This window comes from Trachurus trachurus (assembly GCF_905171665.1).
Source record: "Trachurus trachurus genome assembly, chromosome: 23".
Taxonomy (NCBI): domain Eukaryota; kingdom Metazoa; phylum Chordata; class Actinopteri; order Carangiformes; family Carangidae; genus Trachurus; species Trachurus trachurus.
Genome location: NC_139912.1, coordinates 17250212 through 17267972, shown reverse-complemented (window position 1 = coordinate 17267972; position 17761 = coordinate 17250212). Strand labels below are relative to the sequence as shown.

General features: G+C 43.9%; 2 protein-coding genes across 3 annotated transcripts in view; one reads left to right on the top strand and one right to left on the bottom strand.

The window, feature by feature from the left end:
* Positions 1-2958, top strand: part of LOC311006820 (cyclin-dependent kinase 17) — a 48759-nt gene extending 45801 nt beyond the window's left edge. Inside the window, exons 15-17 of the mRNA XM_083999800.1 lie at positions 20-110; positions 189-266; positions 796-2958. Coding sequence (XP_083855926.1) covers positions 20-110; positions 189-266; positions 796-836 — 210 coding nt within the window. The 3' untranslated portion in view covers positions 837-2958. The remainder of the gene's footprint in view (positions 1-19; positions 111-188; positions 267-795) is intronic.
* Positions 2959-5720: 2762 nt separating this feature from the next.
* LOC311006415 (ETS domain-containing protein Elk-3-like) lies at positions 5721-16987 on the bottom strand. Of its 2 annotated transcripts, none has more exons than XM_083999245.1 (5): positions 16736-16987; positions 13098-13333; positions 12173-12889; positions 10681-10803; positions 5721-7181 (listed from the first exon to the last, which is right to left on the bottom strand). In XM_083999245.1, exons 2-5 carry the CDS (start codon positions 13302-13304, stop codon positions 7086-7088), a joined length of 1143 nt encoding a protein of 380 aa, XP_083855371.1. In that variant the 5' UTR covers positions 13305-13333; positions 16736-16987; the 3' UTR covers positions 5721-7085. The 2 variants fall into 2 exon arrangements, with proteins under 2 accessions (XP_083855371.1, XP_083855370.1); XM_083999244.1 differs by having other exon boundaries at positions 16740-16960.
* Positions 16988-17761: the final 774 nt, after the last annotated feature.

Sequence of the window (17761 nt, the reverse complement as noted above, 5' to 3'; positions counted from 1 at the left end):
ACTGTCTGTGTCTCCACAGTACGAGTCCAAGAGGAGGATTTCAGCTGAAGAGGCCATGAAGAACTCCTACTTCAGACAGCTGGGACTGAAAGTACACACACTGCCAGAGAGTGAGTCTGCCTGTCTGTCTGTCTGTCTGACCGTCTGTCCGTCTGTCTCTCTGACCGTCTGTCTGTCCTGTGTTGCAGGCATCTCACTCTTCACATTAAAAGAGGTGCAGCTGCAGAAAGACCCGGGCTACAGGAACTCGTCGTACCCAGATTCAGGTGGGCGGAGACTCATCCTGATTCTTCCTACATGATGATGTGACATCAGAAAACAGACAAACTGATGCAGCCTCTTGGTTATTATCTAATTTAATCATCATAATTACAGAGGTACACCAGTATCAGTCCATCATAAGACAGAGACAGAATTAACAGACGAGTGATGGGCTGTGATTGACTGACTTTGAGTTTCTACTGTGATTCCAGCTTTGTCCTAAATGAGGACAGTTGCATTCACCACCTTAAGTTTTCTACCTAACACACCTTTAAGTTTTCCTTAGCTGAGGGAGTGGCTGTTGGTCTTAAAATGTTTCCTTATATGAGGCATTTGCAGCAACGAAAGAGAGTTTACTGCAGAACAGTTTTACAGTTTCCATGGAGACGGTTGATTCCCAGCTACTTCCTTTAGCGGAGGAGGCGCTGCCCCACGTCACTCAATTCTGAGGACTTGGTCACATAACCTGATGACATCAGAGAAATCCTCCAGATGTGTTGATCCTCATCATGTGACTCTGTGTTCTGTCTCCAGGTAACAGCAAGATCAACAGGAGGCAGAGCATGCTCTTCTAATGTCCACTGGAGAGGACGGATGACTGACCAACTTCGTCATACCCCCACCGCACCCGTCACCACACCCCCCACCCACCCACCACCACCTGTACACACACACACACCCCTCTGAGCGAGAGACTCCAGGTTGAATCTGTTTATTTATTTGGGGGGGAGGGGGGATTTTTTGCTGCTAAACTACTACTGTGTATTTTACACACCGTGTGTGTGTGTGTGTGTGTCCACGATGCACAGCTGAGCATGTCAGTGAGGTTTACTCTGTTTCCACTGATGTTGACGCTGTGATCCATGTTGTTGTTGTTGTTGTTGTTGCTGTTGCTCGGAGGCCAAACGATATTCATACATGTACACGCGTGTGCGCCGAGCTTCCGGGGACTGGACTCCACAGCATTTCCAGGGTGAGACACACTGGATGATCCTCGACACCTTCTGGATTTCCCACCCCCACACACACACTTCAAACAGACTCTGAGCGGGCCTGGGAGTGGACGGGCTGAAGAAGCACAGAGTCCAGAAGGAAACGGACCCGGCGGCCGTTTCGTTCTGGCTCAACAACAACAGGACCAAACCTGAGGAGGGAGGAGGACGACGAGCAGGGAGCACCAGCGAAAGAGGAAGAAAGCTGGAGCCGAACAGGAAGTCACGTGACGTCCCACAGGAAGCCCACCAGCCTCCCACAGAAGCCCTCACTCCAGACTCCGTGGTGTTGCTCTAATCTCTCTGCAGTAACTCTTTGTTCTCCGGCGTGTCGTTCTGGATTCAGGGACCGACCTTACCCAACAGTATTAAGATGTGTTCTCTGTATCTGTGACGTTTGACCTCTCCTTGTGAAACAACAGTGTCGATGTGGCATGTTTGTTGGGAGGTGGGGTGTTGGGGACTGGGGGCGGGGTGGTTGTTTCCCCCCCCCCTCGCCGTGGGACCACTGCTCTCCGGTGTTTGTACACAAGAGAAAAGGAAAGCATTTCAAACTGAAGCTGAAGACTGAAGTGTGTGAGCTGTGTCTGAACGTGACGGTGAAGCTTCGCAGGTCTCAACCTCTGACCGTGTGGTCAGTGAAGCTCTGTTCCAGTGGTCACTGCATCCCTGCTCTCATTTAGACCCATGTCATGTCTCTGTCTGCCGTGTCCCTCACATGTGCAGTAGATGAGCGGTGGGCAAGAAGCGTCTGGTCGCTTTGAGGAAACAGTTGAACCATTTTGGTGAATGCTCCTGTTTAGCATTACATGTGGAGCTGCAGTCAGCAGAGAGAGAAAGAGAATTTCAACTCTAAAGCTCAGATATTAACACATTACATCTTAGTTGAATCCCAAAAAACACCACACTGTAAAACCTACATGGTGCAGTGTTACACAACGTTGTGTGCTACATCATTTCATGACACAGTGCAGTGATAAAACCCTCTGTAAAGCTACAACTTGGAATGTTTTTTTTTAACAAACAGGTTTTAATTAGCTTCAGAGATGCTTTTAGACTCCTGGCCCCAGTTTTTATAAGCTAAGCTTAGATAACCAGCTTCATATTTAATGGAGTGTTGTCAATCTTAATGGGATATTTCAACTTTTTTTTAAAGTGGGGTTGTATGAGCTACAAATGCCCATTAGGTGCAGTAGAAAGGCCTGTCAGTAGACCTCTCTACTGCATCTAGTGTACTTAATGGGCATTTGTAGCTCATACAACCCCACTTCAAAAAAGCTGAGCTAATTAGAAAGCTAGCAAGCTAGCAGCCACACAAATACAGCATGCAGCATAAAACATAAACATTCAACATCATAATGAAGAAAAACAACCATGTCTTCTTCAAATTTTCAATGGATATGAATTTATCTTATTTCTGCTGATTAATCCACTTCCATTGTGTTCAACTTTGACCAAGAAAGTGAACAGGAATTGTTCTGTTCAGTGACAGATTAATGGAAGAGAAGTCCGACCAGTTACTACGCTGACTGTAGCAAAGACAGAGACATACAGTATCTGTCCTAAATGACACCAGGGATGCACCAATCATCACATGTTTCTGTTTAGTTGAACTTTTACATAAAAGTTTCAAACTTACGTTTAAAGGATTTATCAGAGCAGCAGCAGAGTTTTCTAAATGGGTAGAAGATGCTAGAAAAGTTCTGGAGGCTCGATTAAACTTGTTAATAACAGAGATCATTAATGTAATAAACATTAACTTTAAAGACAGTTTGCAGCAAAATAGTGTAATAATCCTGTCACTTCAGTCTTTTGGCCACTGACATTTATTCCTTTGAAAATGGATGAGAGTTTTATTTTCAAAAGCTGAATAATCAGCTGATCACTTCATAAATTAACGCTCAACTCAAGACAAATAGGTGACTGGAGATGATTTGTATTTGAAACCATGTAACTGATTGTGACACACGGGTTCAAGTCATATTAGTATGAATGTGTCAATTACGCTGAGCCACAGTTCTTCACCAGGTAGCTTCACAGTGAGGAAACTAAGCACCTGGCTTGACTCTAGATCCCACAGAGGACTGAGGATTGTTCCATTATGAGCTGCAGACTGTGTTTGTGCTAACAGGACGTTTTGTACATGAACAGCAGAAACATGCATGACAGGAGATTTCTACAGTGGTTAAATATTTATCATTGTAAAACTGTACTTTTTTGAAAATGTGTGAATGACCTGAATTCATGTGAATATGTCTGAACGTATGCGGGCGTGCTTGTGCGTGCGTGTGTGCGTGCGTGTGCCTGATGCATGGAAGGCCTGCTGTGTTGTGAACACACTCTGAAACACTGAGCTGCCGATGAACAGTTGGTGTGTGACTCTTTTTACTGGAACTATTTATTTCTCATAACCATCAAAAGTAAAATTTAATCTGTTTCATACGCAGTCTGTGCAGCTTCGTTTTTTGAGCAGATCAATATTCACTTTGTACGGTGGCCCAGAGGGCTCAACACACTGCAACTTAAGAAAACGCATGCAAACAGACAACACCTGCAGAAAACATTCTCATTCAATTGGCAACACATGCAGAAAATATACTCAACACAACAAAAGTGTTACTAAAGGATACAAAAAAGTGTCAGACCTAAAGCTTATAGCAAGGTTAAGAGCACTTAATCGTACCATATTGACATTATAATACATTTCCCTTTAACTCATTTTCTAACAGTATTAAGCTAACCAACTCTCCATCTTTATTACTTCAAAGTCAGGAAACACCAGACCCAGTCATAAGAGCTGGTTGAATTCTCTACAACATTTCAACCTTGGGGTCGGGACCCCACGTGGGGTTGCCTGGAATTCAAATGGGGTCGCCTGAAATGCCTAGTCATTGATATATTTAAAAAAAAAAGATTGATAAAAATATTTTTTTAACTAATTATTATTATTGTTAAAATTATGATTAAAACACCACAGATAACCTTAAAGCAGAAGTAAGCTATCCGGTCGTTTTGGCTAGCTTCTTGTCAGCCGATGGAGTTAGCAGTCCCCGCCCTCGTCCCTACGTCACCACATTCACGCGCATCCCTTGGCTGCACACATAGAGAGGACCGCCCCTTTATGCCATTCTCTCTCCTCATTGGATAAAGGTTGTAGGATACAAGGAAAGTTTTCTCCTCGGCTTACAGCAGAGCAGAGTGACTGACAGACCCGTGTTTCGGACCAAACACTCTATATAAGTGATTGCTGTCGGAAGATATAACTATTTAAGACTTATATTAACACAAACATTCCGCTTACTTCTGCTTTAAACAGCTGTATTCTATACTTTCACTTTCTCGAATATAAATCGAGTTCAAATCAAAATGCAACATATAAAATCGAGCTGGTGCATCTTGATTGACGGGGTCACCAGAAATTTGTGATGTCAAAATGAGTGTCGAGCCAAAAAAGGTTGGGAACCACTGCTATAGGCAATGACAGAGGGAGCTTCAGGTGCCTCAAACCTCATCTCCTTGAACATAGTAAACACTGAGTCTTTCTTCATGATAGGAAAAGAGAAGTGTCACAGTAACACCTGTTCCATGTTTGTGTTGTGTGCAATCCTTCTGAAAAGTATGATCAATTGAAGAGCAAATCCATAAATACAGATTCCTCCTCTTAAAATCCAAGTAGGAGTCACCATGGAAAACAAGCAGACTGAATTTTTAATAACAATATGAAAAAAATACTGAAGCCTCTAGAGTCTATTGTTTCACTAAGTCCCCTCCTCCTTCTGTAAAGCACTATAAATCAATTCTGTACTTAACAATTATAATGAAATTTCATATGCACCTGTGACAGGAAACTAAACTCTACTTACTCATGTCTGAATATAATCATTTGGACTTTATTTATATCAAATTATTACTCACTTTTTCTATTTGTTAGGATGGGTTGATTATGATCATGCACAGTCGTCTTCTCTCCCTCACATCTGTCCTTGACCTCATGACATTTTGCATCCAGGTTGAGCAGACTAACACGGATCAGTTTGACTGTTGGACTCTTCTCAGCTCATTTTCTCTGCGCCGTTTTTATGTCTTCCTGTGTAAGCGCAATGCATGATGGTAAATGTCAGCTGGTGAGGCCATTGGTGCATAATAATTCTCTCTATAGCCTAATTTCAGACAGCACAAGAAAAAAAAACTCCCTATACAGTGGACTAATCACAGTTCTGAATGATTTCTACCACAGCCACACAGTGCGTCACGTTTTTGTGTCCCCTGGAAACACTTCTGTTGTGTTGCATGTATTTACTTCAGTTTGTGAAACTCATTTAGTTGTATATATTTGCAGCTCATGTGTTGTCAACATGTTTTGTGAAGGTGCTCGTGTTTTGTCTGTCTGCATGTGTTCCTTGAGCTGCAGAGCGTCGAGCTCTCAGAGCCATTTCAACAAAAAAGCAATAAGAGAATCACTCAGGATACATGTCCATTAACTTCTTTATAAAAATAACCAGGAGCCATTTTCCAAAAAACAAAACAAAATCCTTTTGTGCAACAATGTGTGTTGTTGTTTAAAGCTTCATACATTATATTAATCTGAAGGCACAGCTGGTACAAGGCGTAAAGTACAGTGCATTTAAAAAAGAAATAAAAAAGGAGCATCAAACTACACGTTCACAGTGTCACAAACACAAAGTAACACATGAAACAAGATAAGGATTTTCAGAGAGTTTCATCTCCAGCCAGTCGGAGCTCTGCTGGGGGGGTCGCCGGAGGTTCAGGCTCAAAGAATCCAGATCTGTGTAAAACAACTGTCACAATGGTGCAAAGACCTGTTGCCTCATTCTCATGGAATGTGTTGATGCAGGTTGATATAGGAGATCGAAATTGTGCACATTTGTAGATTTGGTCTATTAATAGAAATACACAGAGAAAACACAAAGCATCATTAATTATCTTCTACTTTCTATCAGTTGCAAAGTTTCTTTACCGGCCTGTGGAGCCTGTAGCGTCTGATCCTCCAGTTCTGGTCCAGTTCTATTACCAAATGTGAGGGAGATTATGACGATTATTTGCTCTATGGCTCTGTGAGTCAGTTACATTAAGAAGACCCCACTCATAAAGCTACAGCCAGTTAGCTTAGCTTAGCATAAAGACGCAGCAGGAAACAGACAGCCTCTCCAAAATTAAGGAAATCTGCTTAGTGGCTCGTGAATTAATGAGTATATTGTTCATCAGCACATTATGCTATCTCTGATGATCCTGACAAAAACCAAAGAGTAGATGTTCCAGGTTGCGGTTTTTTAGGTTGCAGTTTCCCTGTTTCTTTATGCTAACATATAACCAGAGGCTGTAGCTTCATTAACATAGATATGAAAGTGCTATAAATCGATTATTTACATAAGATAGACAACTCTCTGGTTTCTGGCTCTATACGTGTCACCTGTAAAACCCTCAGTCTTTTAGGGATTTCCTCACATCTCCAGGGTTCCAGTCAGATGTGGAAACTGAGATCAGTCAGAGCAGGAGGAACAATGAGATGAGATGTAATGAGATGAGATACAAAGTGAGACATCTTGAAAAGAGGAATACACCAAATACAAAAGACATAAAGAAAGTGAAACTGCAGATGTCAAACACTCTTCTCAGAGAGCAACGCTTCAGCGTGAAGCTCCTGTTCCCTCGTACTATACATGTAGAGGAACAGGTTTCAGGTCAAACTGTAATCAGACTCCAACGTGGTTCATCATCAGAGGTGAAGGCTGATCACTTCAGTCCTGACTGGTGTCAGGACCAGCTCAGTCTGGTTTGGCCCAGGTCCCTCTCTTGGGACTCAGGTTGGCATCAGGTCTTGTGGGAACCCGGGGACAGCAGCAGTGGAGCTGGAGTGTCTAGACTGGGCAAAGGCACTGAGAGGGGTCCATTCAGCCGGGAGGGGAACTGCAGGGAGAAAGATGGAGTTAGGCTCACAAACACTCCACTATATCTGCCGTTGGTCTATGATGTGTCACCAAATGCATGGGATTGCTGGTGGTCGAGTAGTTAGAGCACACCACATGTTGGTACTGTATAGCGACGTTTGAAAGTATCACCACCTCCCCCAGTTCTATCTGTCTGTCTGTGTTTCATGCTGACTAATATTTGTCTTTGAACCATCTCAGGTTCTTTTGGTTGGAAAGAAAGAAGACAAGTGTAAAACAAATAACACAATATCGAATCTTTCCATTTCTACTGGCACAGTTCTTAATGGGATTTCAACATTTTGGCAAATTCGCCTATTGCCATAACCCCTATAGTTTTAGGAGTAGGTTCATTACCTTTAATTGTTGGTGCAAGCTGCTTTTAGATCAGCGGGGCAGAGACGCAAGCTACATAGTATTTCCACATTTCCCTCATCATACTAAATACACAATCCAACAACTCCAAAACACTCTGGTGGACAAGTTGTGACCTGCACATTCGCCATGCTATGAAATAATAACATTACGACACATGAAGCAAATACTTGGAACTACTTTCGCTTTTAAAGTCACTTTGCCAAGCAGCCATGTCTGGGATGTAGTTCCGGCTATATATTTGCCTTGAAAACACCTCTGTTTCGTAATGTTCCATTATTGTTTCATAGCGCGGTGAATGTGCAGGTCCCAACTTGTCCACCAGAGTGTTTTGAAGTTGTTGGATTGTGTATTTGAGTTGAATGAGTTTGATGAGGGAAAGGCGGAAATACCGTGTGCGCGCCATGCAGAGCTCACGTCTCTGCCCCACCGATCTAAAAACAGCTTGCACCGACAATTAAATAATGAACCTACTGCTAAAACTATAGGGATTATGTTGAACTATCCCTTTAATATTAGGAAATCTGACCAGAGTGATCTTAATAATACACTCTGGTGTCAGATGATACAGACATACTGTTTCCATCCACACAGGTGAGCGTCATCTGCTTTATCAGGACATTTTGTAACGTTGAGTTTGATTTTGCTGTTTCAGAAATTTCCAGTGAAACGATCCACTCTGGACCCAGTGTCATTCACAATCTAGGTCAACGATTTTGTCTTTTCTTCAACCAACTGTAATGGAATGTCTCCTTAAAGACATCAGCTTAAAGATAGTTACAAATGCAAGAAAAAAACAAATCATGCTTTTAGAGGTTCAGTGCCCCCTGGTGGGCCCCAAAGGTATTATAAGACCCCCAAAAATAACTTGAAAAACAGGACAATTTTAGTGAAATGTGTAATTTCATTAAAAAAAAATTACATTTTGAATTCTTCACAATAAAATTATCGATCTATTAGCTTTCACTATTGTCTCAACTTTCTTTTGATCTGTTAAGTTGCTAACCAGCTGTTCAGTTTTGATGTGCTAGTGTTGCCCATGAAAGCAATAGCTCAAAATGTGTGTGTGTGTGTCAGTGAGTTGACATGGGAGGGGCTCCTGACCAACCAGCCCTCACCCTTTCCCCCAGAACCAACAGGAAGTTGCCCCCTCCTCTCATCCACACCAGAGCGGAAACATCTGCAGCTTATTTTGAAACCCTGGCACACGGTGAACCAGACAAACACACACGCAAACACACAACTGTGAAAACAACTGTAGAGGAGGTAGATGTGCAGCGTGGAGAGGCGACAGAGAGCCTCCAGTTATTGGTTTATAGACGGACAGAGGGAAGCAGATCAGGACTGAAGCCATCAGTGATTTCTCACATCATAGTTGATCAAATTGATTTACATAAATACAGACATGGACCTTGTGTGTTTGTGCTTGTGTGTACACAGCACTAGTTTCCTTCCCTCCTCTACTTCAGAGACAAAGTCCTTGGTCCTTGTCCTTTGACAAACCAACACTCCTGACCTAGACCAGTGCACAACACACCTTCAGTTTTCCACTAGAACACCTCACCTCTATCAACCACAGAGTTGGCTAAAATAAATAAGATTCAGTGGGATTTTACTCATTGTCAGGGCCGTTGCTAGGAATCCTGGGGCCCCTGAAAGAACACTAATGTGGGCCCCTGACTTTTTCACTTTTTTTCATTTGACTATGTATTATTATCATTTTTTATTTAACCTACTTTGTTGTGATGCTAATGCAGCATTACTATGAGTATTAGTCAGGGTCTTATGCAGAATAATTCAGCCATACAAAGATTAGACTACTGGGGTTTTTTGCAGGCCCTACTGGGCGCTGGGCCCCTTATCATCACCTTTCTCCCCTATACAACGGCCCTGCTCATTGTCAGAAGCTCTTTTTGTCACCATGAGCTCAGACATGTGGTGCTGTGTAACATACAATCACAGCTTAATCCACTTTAAATGTCCGCTGTGTAAAATGGGGGGAAAACCGTGATATCTAGTGTTCAGATTCTAGATTCCAGCGCTTATTCACTCGCCCGCACTCACCCCTCCTGTCGGCAAAGTGACGGTGGCCTCCGAGGACAAAACAACTTGTTTACCACAACTTAGACGACTGGGAGTATTTCAGGAGCATGGAGCGATGAGGTGAAGATCTAAACCATTTTACCATATGTCTGCTGTTTCCTCCTCCTTCTTGGTTTACTCTCTAAAGCGAGACCCTTGTTATATGTGTTTATAAAAGCAGAATTATAAGGCTATGAAAACCAAACTAATTTTATTTTATAGTGATTATACACTGATATAAATATATTCATGGGTAGTATATTCAGATTTTGACAATAAACCTTGACAATTATTACACACTGGACCTTTAAGTGATTCCATAACTATAGGACTCAGATAAGCAGAAAACATCAAAGTAAACCTTAAAGAGAAAACTCATCTTCTCTCTTAAACCCTCTCTCTAGCTTTCTTTATTCCTCCTCCAATCACAGCTTCTCTCTGACGTCTCATCTCCCTCTTTCTGCTGCAGGCCCCATCAGAGCAGCCTATCTGGATGACACACAGATGGTCCTATCACACTGAAGCCTCCTAAACCTCGTGCATCACAGCTGCATCCTATAAGAGGTGGGATGGTCCTTCACAGACAGAATGGAGCAGCATTGTTTGGAGTTTATCTATACGACTCTTCTGCAGCTCAGCAAAACTTCCTCACAACAGACTCTGAAACACTGGTTCCAGATACAATATATGACATTACACATGTACAGTACATTAACACTTGGACAGGCTTATTTATGTTTGTGTGTGTCCATTTTAATGTATGTGTGTCTATGTATGAACTATAGGTAAAGAGTAGCCTATTTATTTTTGTACACAGGTTACTCTTAATCAGACAACCTGCTGGATAAAGGACTTTATAATAATATTGTATGTACTGGTTGGTTTTAAGTGTAGCAGCCTGGTTCTGTTGTAGGTTTTTGGGCTGAGGTGAGTCAGTTCAGGGTTGGGGTTCAGTTCTGGCAGGTAGAGGAGCTGAGGACTTTCTAATTCTGTAAATGCTTGTGTATGTGTATGAGCATTACCTGGAAGAGGGGGGCGTGGCTCTGGAGCTGGGCGGGGCTGAGGGGTCCCACTGGACTCAGGCTGGACCAGAAGTGGATACTGGAGAGTAGAGGGCTGGGGGTGAGCAGCAGACCAGACGGAGTCTGCACAGACAGAAGCCCACAGTAAATATGAGAGGATGAATTCACCAAGATTCAGTCAGTGTTTGGTCTGGCAGCAGCAGAGCTGCACAGACTATGGTGAAGCTCAAAACCAAGTCTGCCCTCTAGTGAACTCACATCCAGACAGATGGACTTGGCAGACTGACTCCAGGTCAGGAAACTGTTCATACACAATTCATCATGTCTGGTTTTCTCTCTCATTCTGTCTGTTCAACAAAAACCTGGAGTTAAACCTCTGATCATTAACTTTCTTTCCTCTGTCAGAGCAGGGAGTGTTCAGTGTGTTCAGGTCCATCTGTCTGTCCCACGCTCATGGACACAATTTTTCAGTAACACTTTGATGAGACCTTCAAATTTGGTAGCACCTACTAGCAAGTAACACTTGTGGGTCAAACATCAAGGTCACTGTGACCTCTGAAAACACTTTTTAACCATAACTCAGAACTTCACAGAGTAATTATGACAAAATGTCACTTCAATGGTTCATATTCTCTCTGACTCTGTGTAAACAGGCCGTGTCACCTGAAACTGAGCAGAGGAGGAGGTGATTCTAGTTTCTTTACGCGATGCTCCACAGACATGTAACACATGCAGCCTAATTCTGCTAGATAAAGAAGTTCAGACTGTTAGAGGCGACCTGGCAGCCTGCGGGTTTAAGGCTCTGACCAGGAACCACAACGTCCCCGGTTTGCATCTGACTCATTGTGCATCCCCTCCCCATTTCCTGTCACCTCTTCACACTGGCAAGCTGATAAAGAAATAAAATTAATTTAAAAACAACTTTTTGAGGCAGGAAACCAGCTGGAAGTCCTTCTGTAAAGAAATACAGGACTGTGTCTTTCTGATCCTCAAATCCAGGAACCACTCATCTACAGCTCAGGTTCATTCCCACTGAGCTTCTTCCACCAGGACCAGTTGTTGGCTGTTGCAACAACCAGCAACTGGTACCAGGTGGTTTCATGGAGTTTTATTTTGACAGGGTGCATTCACTAAAACCTAAAAACACATACAGAGTAGAGAGGGCACGGTTTAACACACACTTCTACTGATGCACACACACACACACACACCAGCATCTGACTCAGTGGATCAGTGCTGGATGCCTGAGCAGTCAGACTGTCCTGCTTTGGTCAGTGTGTTGTTGCCAGTGAATCAGGAGCTTCAGAAACATATGGCTTCACTTATGAACCTTCTCCCCCTCCTCCCTCTCACCCTCCTCCTCCTTTCTTTCTGCTCACGTCTGTCTATCTCCTCCCCGTCTGATTTTCCTCATCTGCTCCAAGTCCTCCCTCTCTCTTCCCAACTCTGGTGTTAGAACCGTGGCATTAATACGTTCTGTGTGATGTCGTACCTGTGTGGTGAGGAAGGCGGGGGTCAGGGACCCTGAGGGCAGCGCTGGGCTGTTGAGGGCGATGGAGACTAAGTCACTTCCTGTCAGGAGGAGGGAGGGGGCAGAGATTTCTAAGCCTTTGGGTTTCCTGCTCCTCAGAGGTGTGCTATTGGCCAATCCCCTCCTGTCTAGTGTGGTGGAGGTCTGTGACCACTCCCTCTCTCTCTGACCTGACGACAGGTTCAGCGGTTGGGCGTTCTGCTCCGGCGCACCGGCGTCCGTGCTCTGGCTGTGGCCCCTCCACGCCGTGTGGGAGGGGCTTTGTGGTGGGGAGGAGGAGCAGGAGGAGGATCGCGCTTGCCGCGGAGACACCCTGAAGGTGTCGGTGGAGGACGGGGGCGGGGTGGGCGGGAGGGAGGAGTGGCCACGGTTGGTGATGAATCGGATGACGGAGGAGCTGTCGTCGTGGTGATCGGTCCTGGGCTCCATCTTGATGGGCCGCTGTGGTTCCAAGGAGCGCTGCAGGGAGCTGACGGTGAAGGAGGAGAACAGGCCGGACTGGAGAAACTCGTTTCTGCCGCCGACTTCATCCTCTTCGGCGTCAGGCTCTGATGTGGCCCCCCCACTCTCCTCGGTGGCGCGACCCGACTCCACCATTGCAGGGTCCATTTTCAGGATATCAGGGAATGACACAAACTTGTAGACAAACTTCTGGCCAATCACCTTCTTGATGATGTTCTGCAGAGGAGATCAGACATGAGATTCAGAGATGATGAGGGAAAATACTGCTCTGCCCCGCCGATCTAAAAACAGCTTGCACCGACAATTAAAGGTAATGAACCTACTGTACTCCTAAAACTATAGGGATTATGGCAAAAGGCCATTTGCCAAAATGTTGAACTATCCCTTTAACGTAAGTAGGCGTGTTTGTGTGTGTTTTGCGTACCTTGTCGTAGTAGTAGCGCAGAGCTCTGCTCAGCTTGTCGTAGTTCATGTTGGTCTTGTTCTTGCGCAGCCCCCACAGCTTGGCCACTTCCTCCGACTTGAGCAGCTTGAACTCACCGTCGTTGGACGTCCAGCAGATCAGATGTTTGTGGCTTTGGTCGAGCAGAAGCTGCAGCAGGAACTGCCACAGTGTGATGGAGCTCTCCATGACGGGACCACACCAGAGACACAGGCAACCTGCCAGGGTTGATGAAGAATCAAAGTGAGTTGTTGGAACATCTCTGTTGGACCGATGCTCTCAGACCGGGAGGGAGGTCTCAAACGTTTTCACATCACATGTTTGTCTGCTTCGCAGAAGGTTTCATTACATCAGAAACTGTACATGTGGCTTATAGCTTTCTGTGGATTCATCACTGCAACTGGCCTTATTCATACACATCCTGCAGCTCTTTGATTGAAGTTTTATTAGAAACAATGTGATGACTGCAGCTTTAATATTCACAATAAAAGGTCTTTAAATCAGACTGTGTTTAATGCTCTGCATTTAAAGTGTCAACGCTGTTAAGGGGTTAAAGGGAAACAATCTAAATCTCAATCAATTTGTCCCCATGAGGCAATTGGCTGTGCAGCAAGACAACAACCAATAGCATAATAAATATATAATTAATAATACACAACTTATAAAAGAGTTAAAAGGATAGTAATAACAAGCTTTTAAATAACTAATAAAGTTCAACATATCAGTCCAAAATAATTGTGATGTGCAGCACAGACATGGAGAGAAGGAAGGAGAACGAGGGGAGGTGGGTGGAGAGCAGGAGGAGGACTGTTACCATCATCTCTGATGCAAAATCCACTAAAACCCACAATCACAGCACTGCTGACGGTGCACAACACCACCCCTGACTCAGACCGGGAATTTCCTGTCCCGGACCGTGAACCCACAAACAAACAACAACAATCGGCCTCACTGTGTGCTCCTGCTGCAAGATAGGAAACCTACACCTCACTGACACATAAACAGGAGGGAGGAAACATCAGTGAGAGAAAAACTGCCAGTGATGCTGAGGGATGAGTGTGTGCATGTGTCCTCCATGTTTAAACCTTTGGGGAAGGTGGAGCTTTTTAGAAGAGGAGACAAATGACACGCTAAATGAATGAACAGAGTCAGAGTTAGCTGTATTACCCACATGATGATTGAAATATTTTCATGCTGCAGTGAAGCCGAACTCTCTATTTTAGGTCCTATGCAATTAGCAACAATCATTCCTTATTCCTCCGTGGTTCCAATTACCCTTTAACATATTCACGTAAGCATCTTGACTTTTCCGTGTGACTATTATTTGAAATAGAAAATGAATTTGAGAGACTGTCTGCTGATGTTTTGAATTTGAATTTGAATTTATTTATTTAAGAAATGGGACAGTACATATTAATGGACATTTATAATATAAATATGAATGAAATTATAGCCATATGGCTAACTTCCATCTCTTGTCCCATTGGCAGGTAGGTGTTAGGTAGGAAAACAAGACAAAGAAGCTTTAACAAAAAGAGAAGGAGAGATAACAACAACAATAAAAATAGAAAAAAACACAACAGCACAGACTATGAGTTGGGGACCACATAAGATCAACTAGCAAGATGTTGAAATTCTATTGCAAAATGCTCATACAAAGAGCTAAATGTGCACTATACTGCTGGATTATATTGCAAAAATGCCCGTTATAAAATGCTAATAAGTGCAGATTCTGTTGCAGAATGCCCATAGTAAAGTGCAACAAGCACACAACAAACAAACAACAAAGTATACAAACTTAGACATGTAGACAGGTTGAGACCTTTTGTGTGTTCAGCAGTGGTGTGTGGCAGCTAACAGGTACAGAAACTGAGGTTAACTGACCACGACATGGAGGTGGACAACATGTTCCTTTTCATTTATAGACACAAAACAATAAAATGTGTGTATGTGTGTGTTTGTGCATGTGTGTGTTGTAGAGAGAGAGAGGAAGATGGCCAGACATTGGTTGGTTTCCAAATGTTTCCATGGTGATAAAGCAGGATGTGGTCAGTGACCTGCCAAGACAAGCCTGGGTCTAACCGGCGTGTTTACCTGGAAACCAGACTGTAAGGCCGACTGTCTCTGTCTCTGTCTCTGTCTGTCTCTGTCTGTGTCACATCAAAGTGCCTTAATGACAGGAAATACAAAACTACTTCCTGCCAAACCAACAACAAATATCTCGTGACTAGATTTAATTTGCAACCATGACAATATGACAGTGTGGAGACATTGCAGTTGCATCAGAAATCCCTATGGCAACCGTGTCATCCACCACAGTGGAGGTGCAGTGGAGCCAAAAAGTGATGTTAAACTAAACTACCTCCACTCACAACAACATATGGTTTAGCAATAATCCCTGTGATTCGAGATACAACGCAGCGTGAAGCCGTCTTCATGCCATTGTCTCTCTGACAGGAAACCAAGCAGCAGAGCTGTGAACAATGACCCAACAGACCCATCACCACAAACACACACAACCTGCCATATCCTTGCTTTCTTCTTCATGCACGTGGTTGTGTGTGCGTATGTGCGTGTGTGTGTGTGTGACGGAGGAACTGGTGTCTGTCTAAATGAGGACTTCCTGTCATTCAGCTTCACAAGTGTCTTTTCCAGAGAAAGGCCTTCCTTCCCTCTCTGAGGCAGAGCTTCCTGTCACTGGGAACTGCCAGGAACACACACACACACACACACACACACACACACACCTGCATGTACACACATGTCTTTATCTTATCACATTTGTATAAAGCACTGGTGCTGTTAACACATAGCAGATGCAGAAATGATCAGCATCTGTGCTGATACTGTTCACTTGGCCAGTGTGATAAATAAACAGCAGGGAAATCCATCCGTCTATAAACTCTCTGCTCTCTCACACACAATATGAACCATTCATGAACATTCTCATGCTCCAGACGTAAATCCATCAGATACACACTTGCAGTGTCTTGTGGACAGTCTGCAGACCAGCAGGCACAAACCATGGCATGATCCATATTCTCTGAGGTGCTTATTCCTTATTTTTGGAAGTGTGCGTGCGTGTGTGTGTGTGTAAGGGGGTGGGAGGGTGGGGGGGTTGCTGGAACTCAAATGATTCTTTGTTTTGCACCAGTGACTCATTTTCAAGATGTTGTCTGCTGCCAGCTTCAATCCGGAAGCGCATGGCAATTAGTCTGCGAGGTCCAGACAAACCAGAAAGTCTACTACTGGCTTTTAAAGGAGCCACGGCCGATTTTTTTTTCCACAGCAGCGCGCTCACTAAGCGTTCTCCTTCTTCTCCTTCTTTTTCTTATTTCCAAATGTAGCGAAAACCAACTGGTGCGACTTTGCGCATTGTGCGTATACCAAAGCGCAGAGCCCCTGAAGTTTTGACACCGTTTGCGCACAGCGTTGATACTTTTACGCGCAGTTTTTAACACTTGGCGCGCGACTATGAAGTGTTTTCAAGTTTGACAGTGAAACATTTGAACATTTCAGAGAAAACAGCGACAGCTCACACAGATTCTGTCCTCTCTCCATTACGCACAAGCGCGCACAGAAACTTCAAAAGATGTAGATAGAAGGAAACATGCACCTACCTACCCAGCGGTGGACGGCAGCTGCTCCTCTGTCTCTCTGTCTCTCTCTGTTGATGTTGTGTGTGTGTGTGTGTGTTTGTGTCTTAAAGCGTAGAGTGTGTGTAGTGTCGGGGCTCCATGCTGCTGCCACTGCTGCTGACTGAAAGCGGATCCGCTGCTTTTCTCTCTCCCTCCTCAGAGCAGGAAGTCGGGACGCGCAGACGGAGAACCGGCGCACTTCCTCTGGCGCAGTATTCCCGTCTGTACACACACGCGCGCGCGCACACACACAGAAAGAACCTTAATTTCCCATAAACACCCCTTTAAATCACTCCGTCACACACACGAACGCACACACACACCTGAAATCATCCACTTAAAAAACATTCTCTCTCTCTCTCTCTCTCTCTCTCTCTCTCTCTCTCTCTCTCTCTCTCTCTCTCTCTCTCTCTCTCTCTCTCTCTCTCTCTCTACACACACACACACACACACACACCGTCTGGTGCGCGCACATACAGCAAATATTGTAATTCCGTCTACACACAGCGTGAAGCCAACTGACAACTGACGTCACCCTTCCTGTTCACCGGGAGGGGTTCCTGTTCCTGCACACCAGAGGTTGCGCTACACTTTCTCGTTATCGGTCATTTTGACTGACGGGGTCATAAAAATTCCATAGTCTATTTTTACCCGTCACTTTACTTTTAACCCTAGAACACTAACGTTACAAAAAGTAACATTATCACTAACGTCGGGTATATTTTACCCGATATAATATACCCATAAAAAAATATTTCTCACCAAAGTATATTAAAATACAACAATACATGGCAAATTGAAGTACACTTCCTTAATTTTCCACTGTACAATGTTTCACAAAATGAAAAAAAGGTATCATGGTGACCCTATGAAATATGAAATAGAAATTTGTGTTTTTTTTTGTTTTTTTGACAAAAACTTCTTTAAAAAAAAAGCTAATGGAGCTGGGACTTTGTCCTTCAGACCACCCATTTGTGGGACATTTGAGCCTTATTTGGTGGAGTAAAA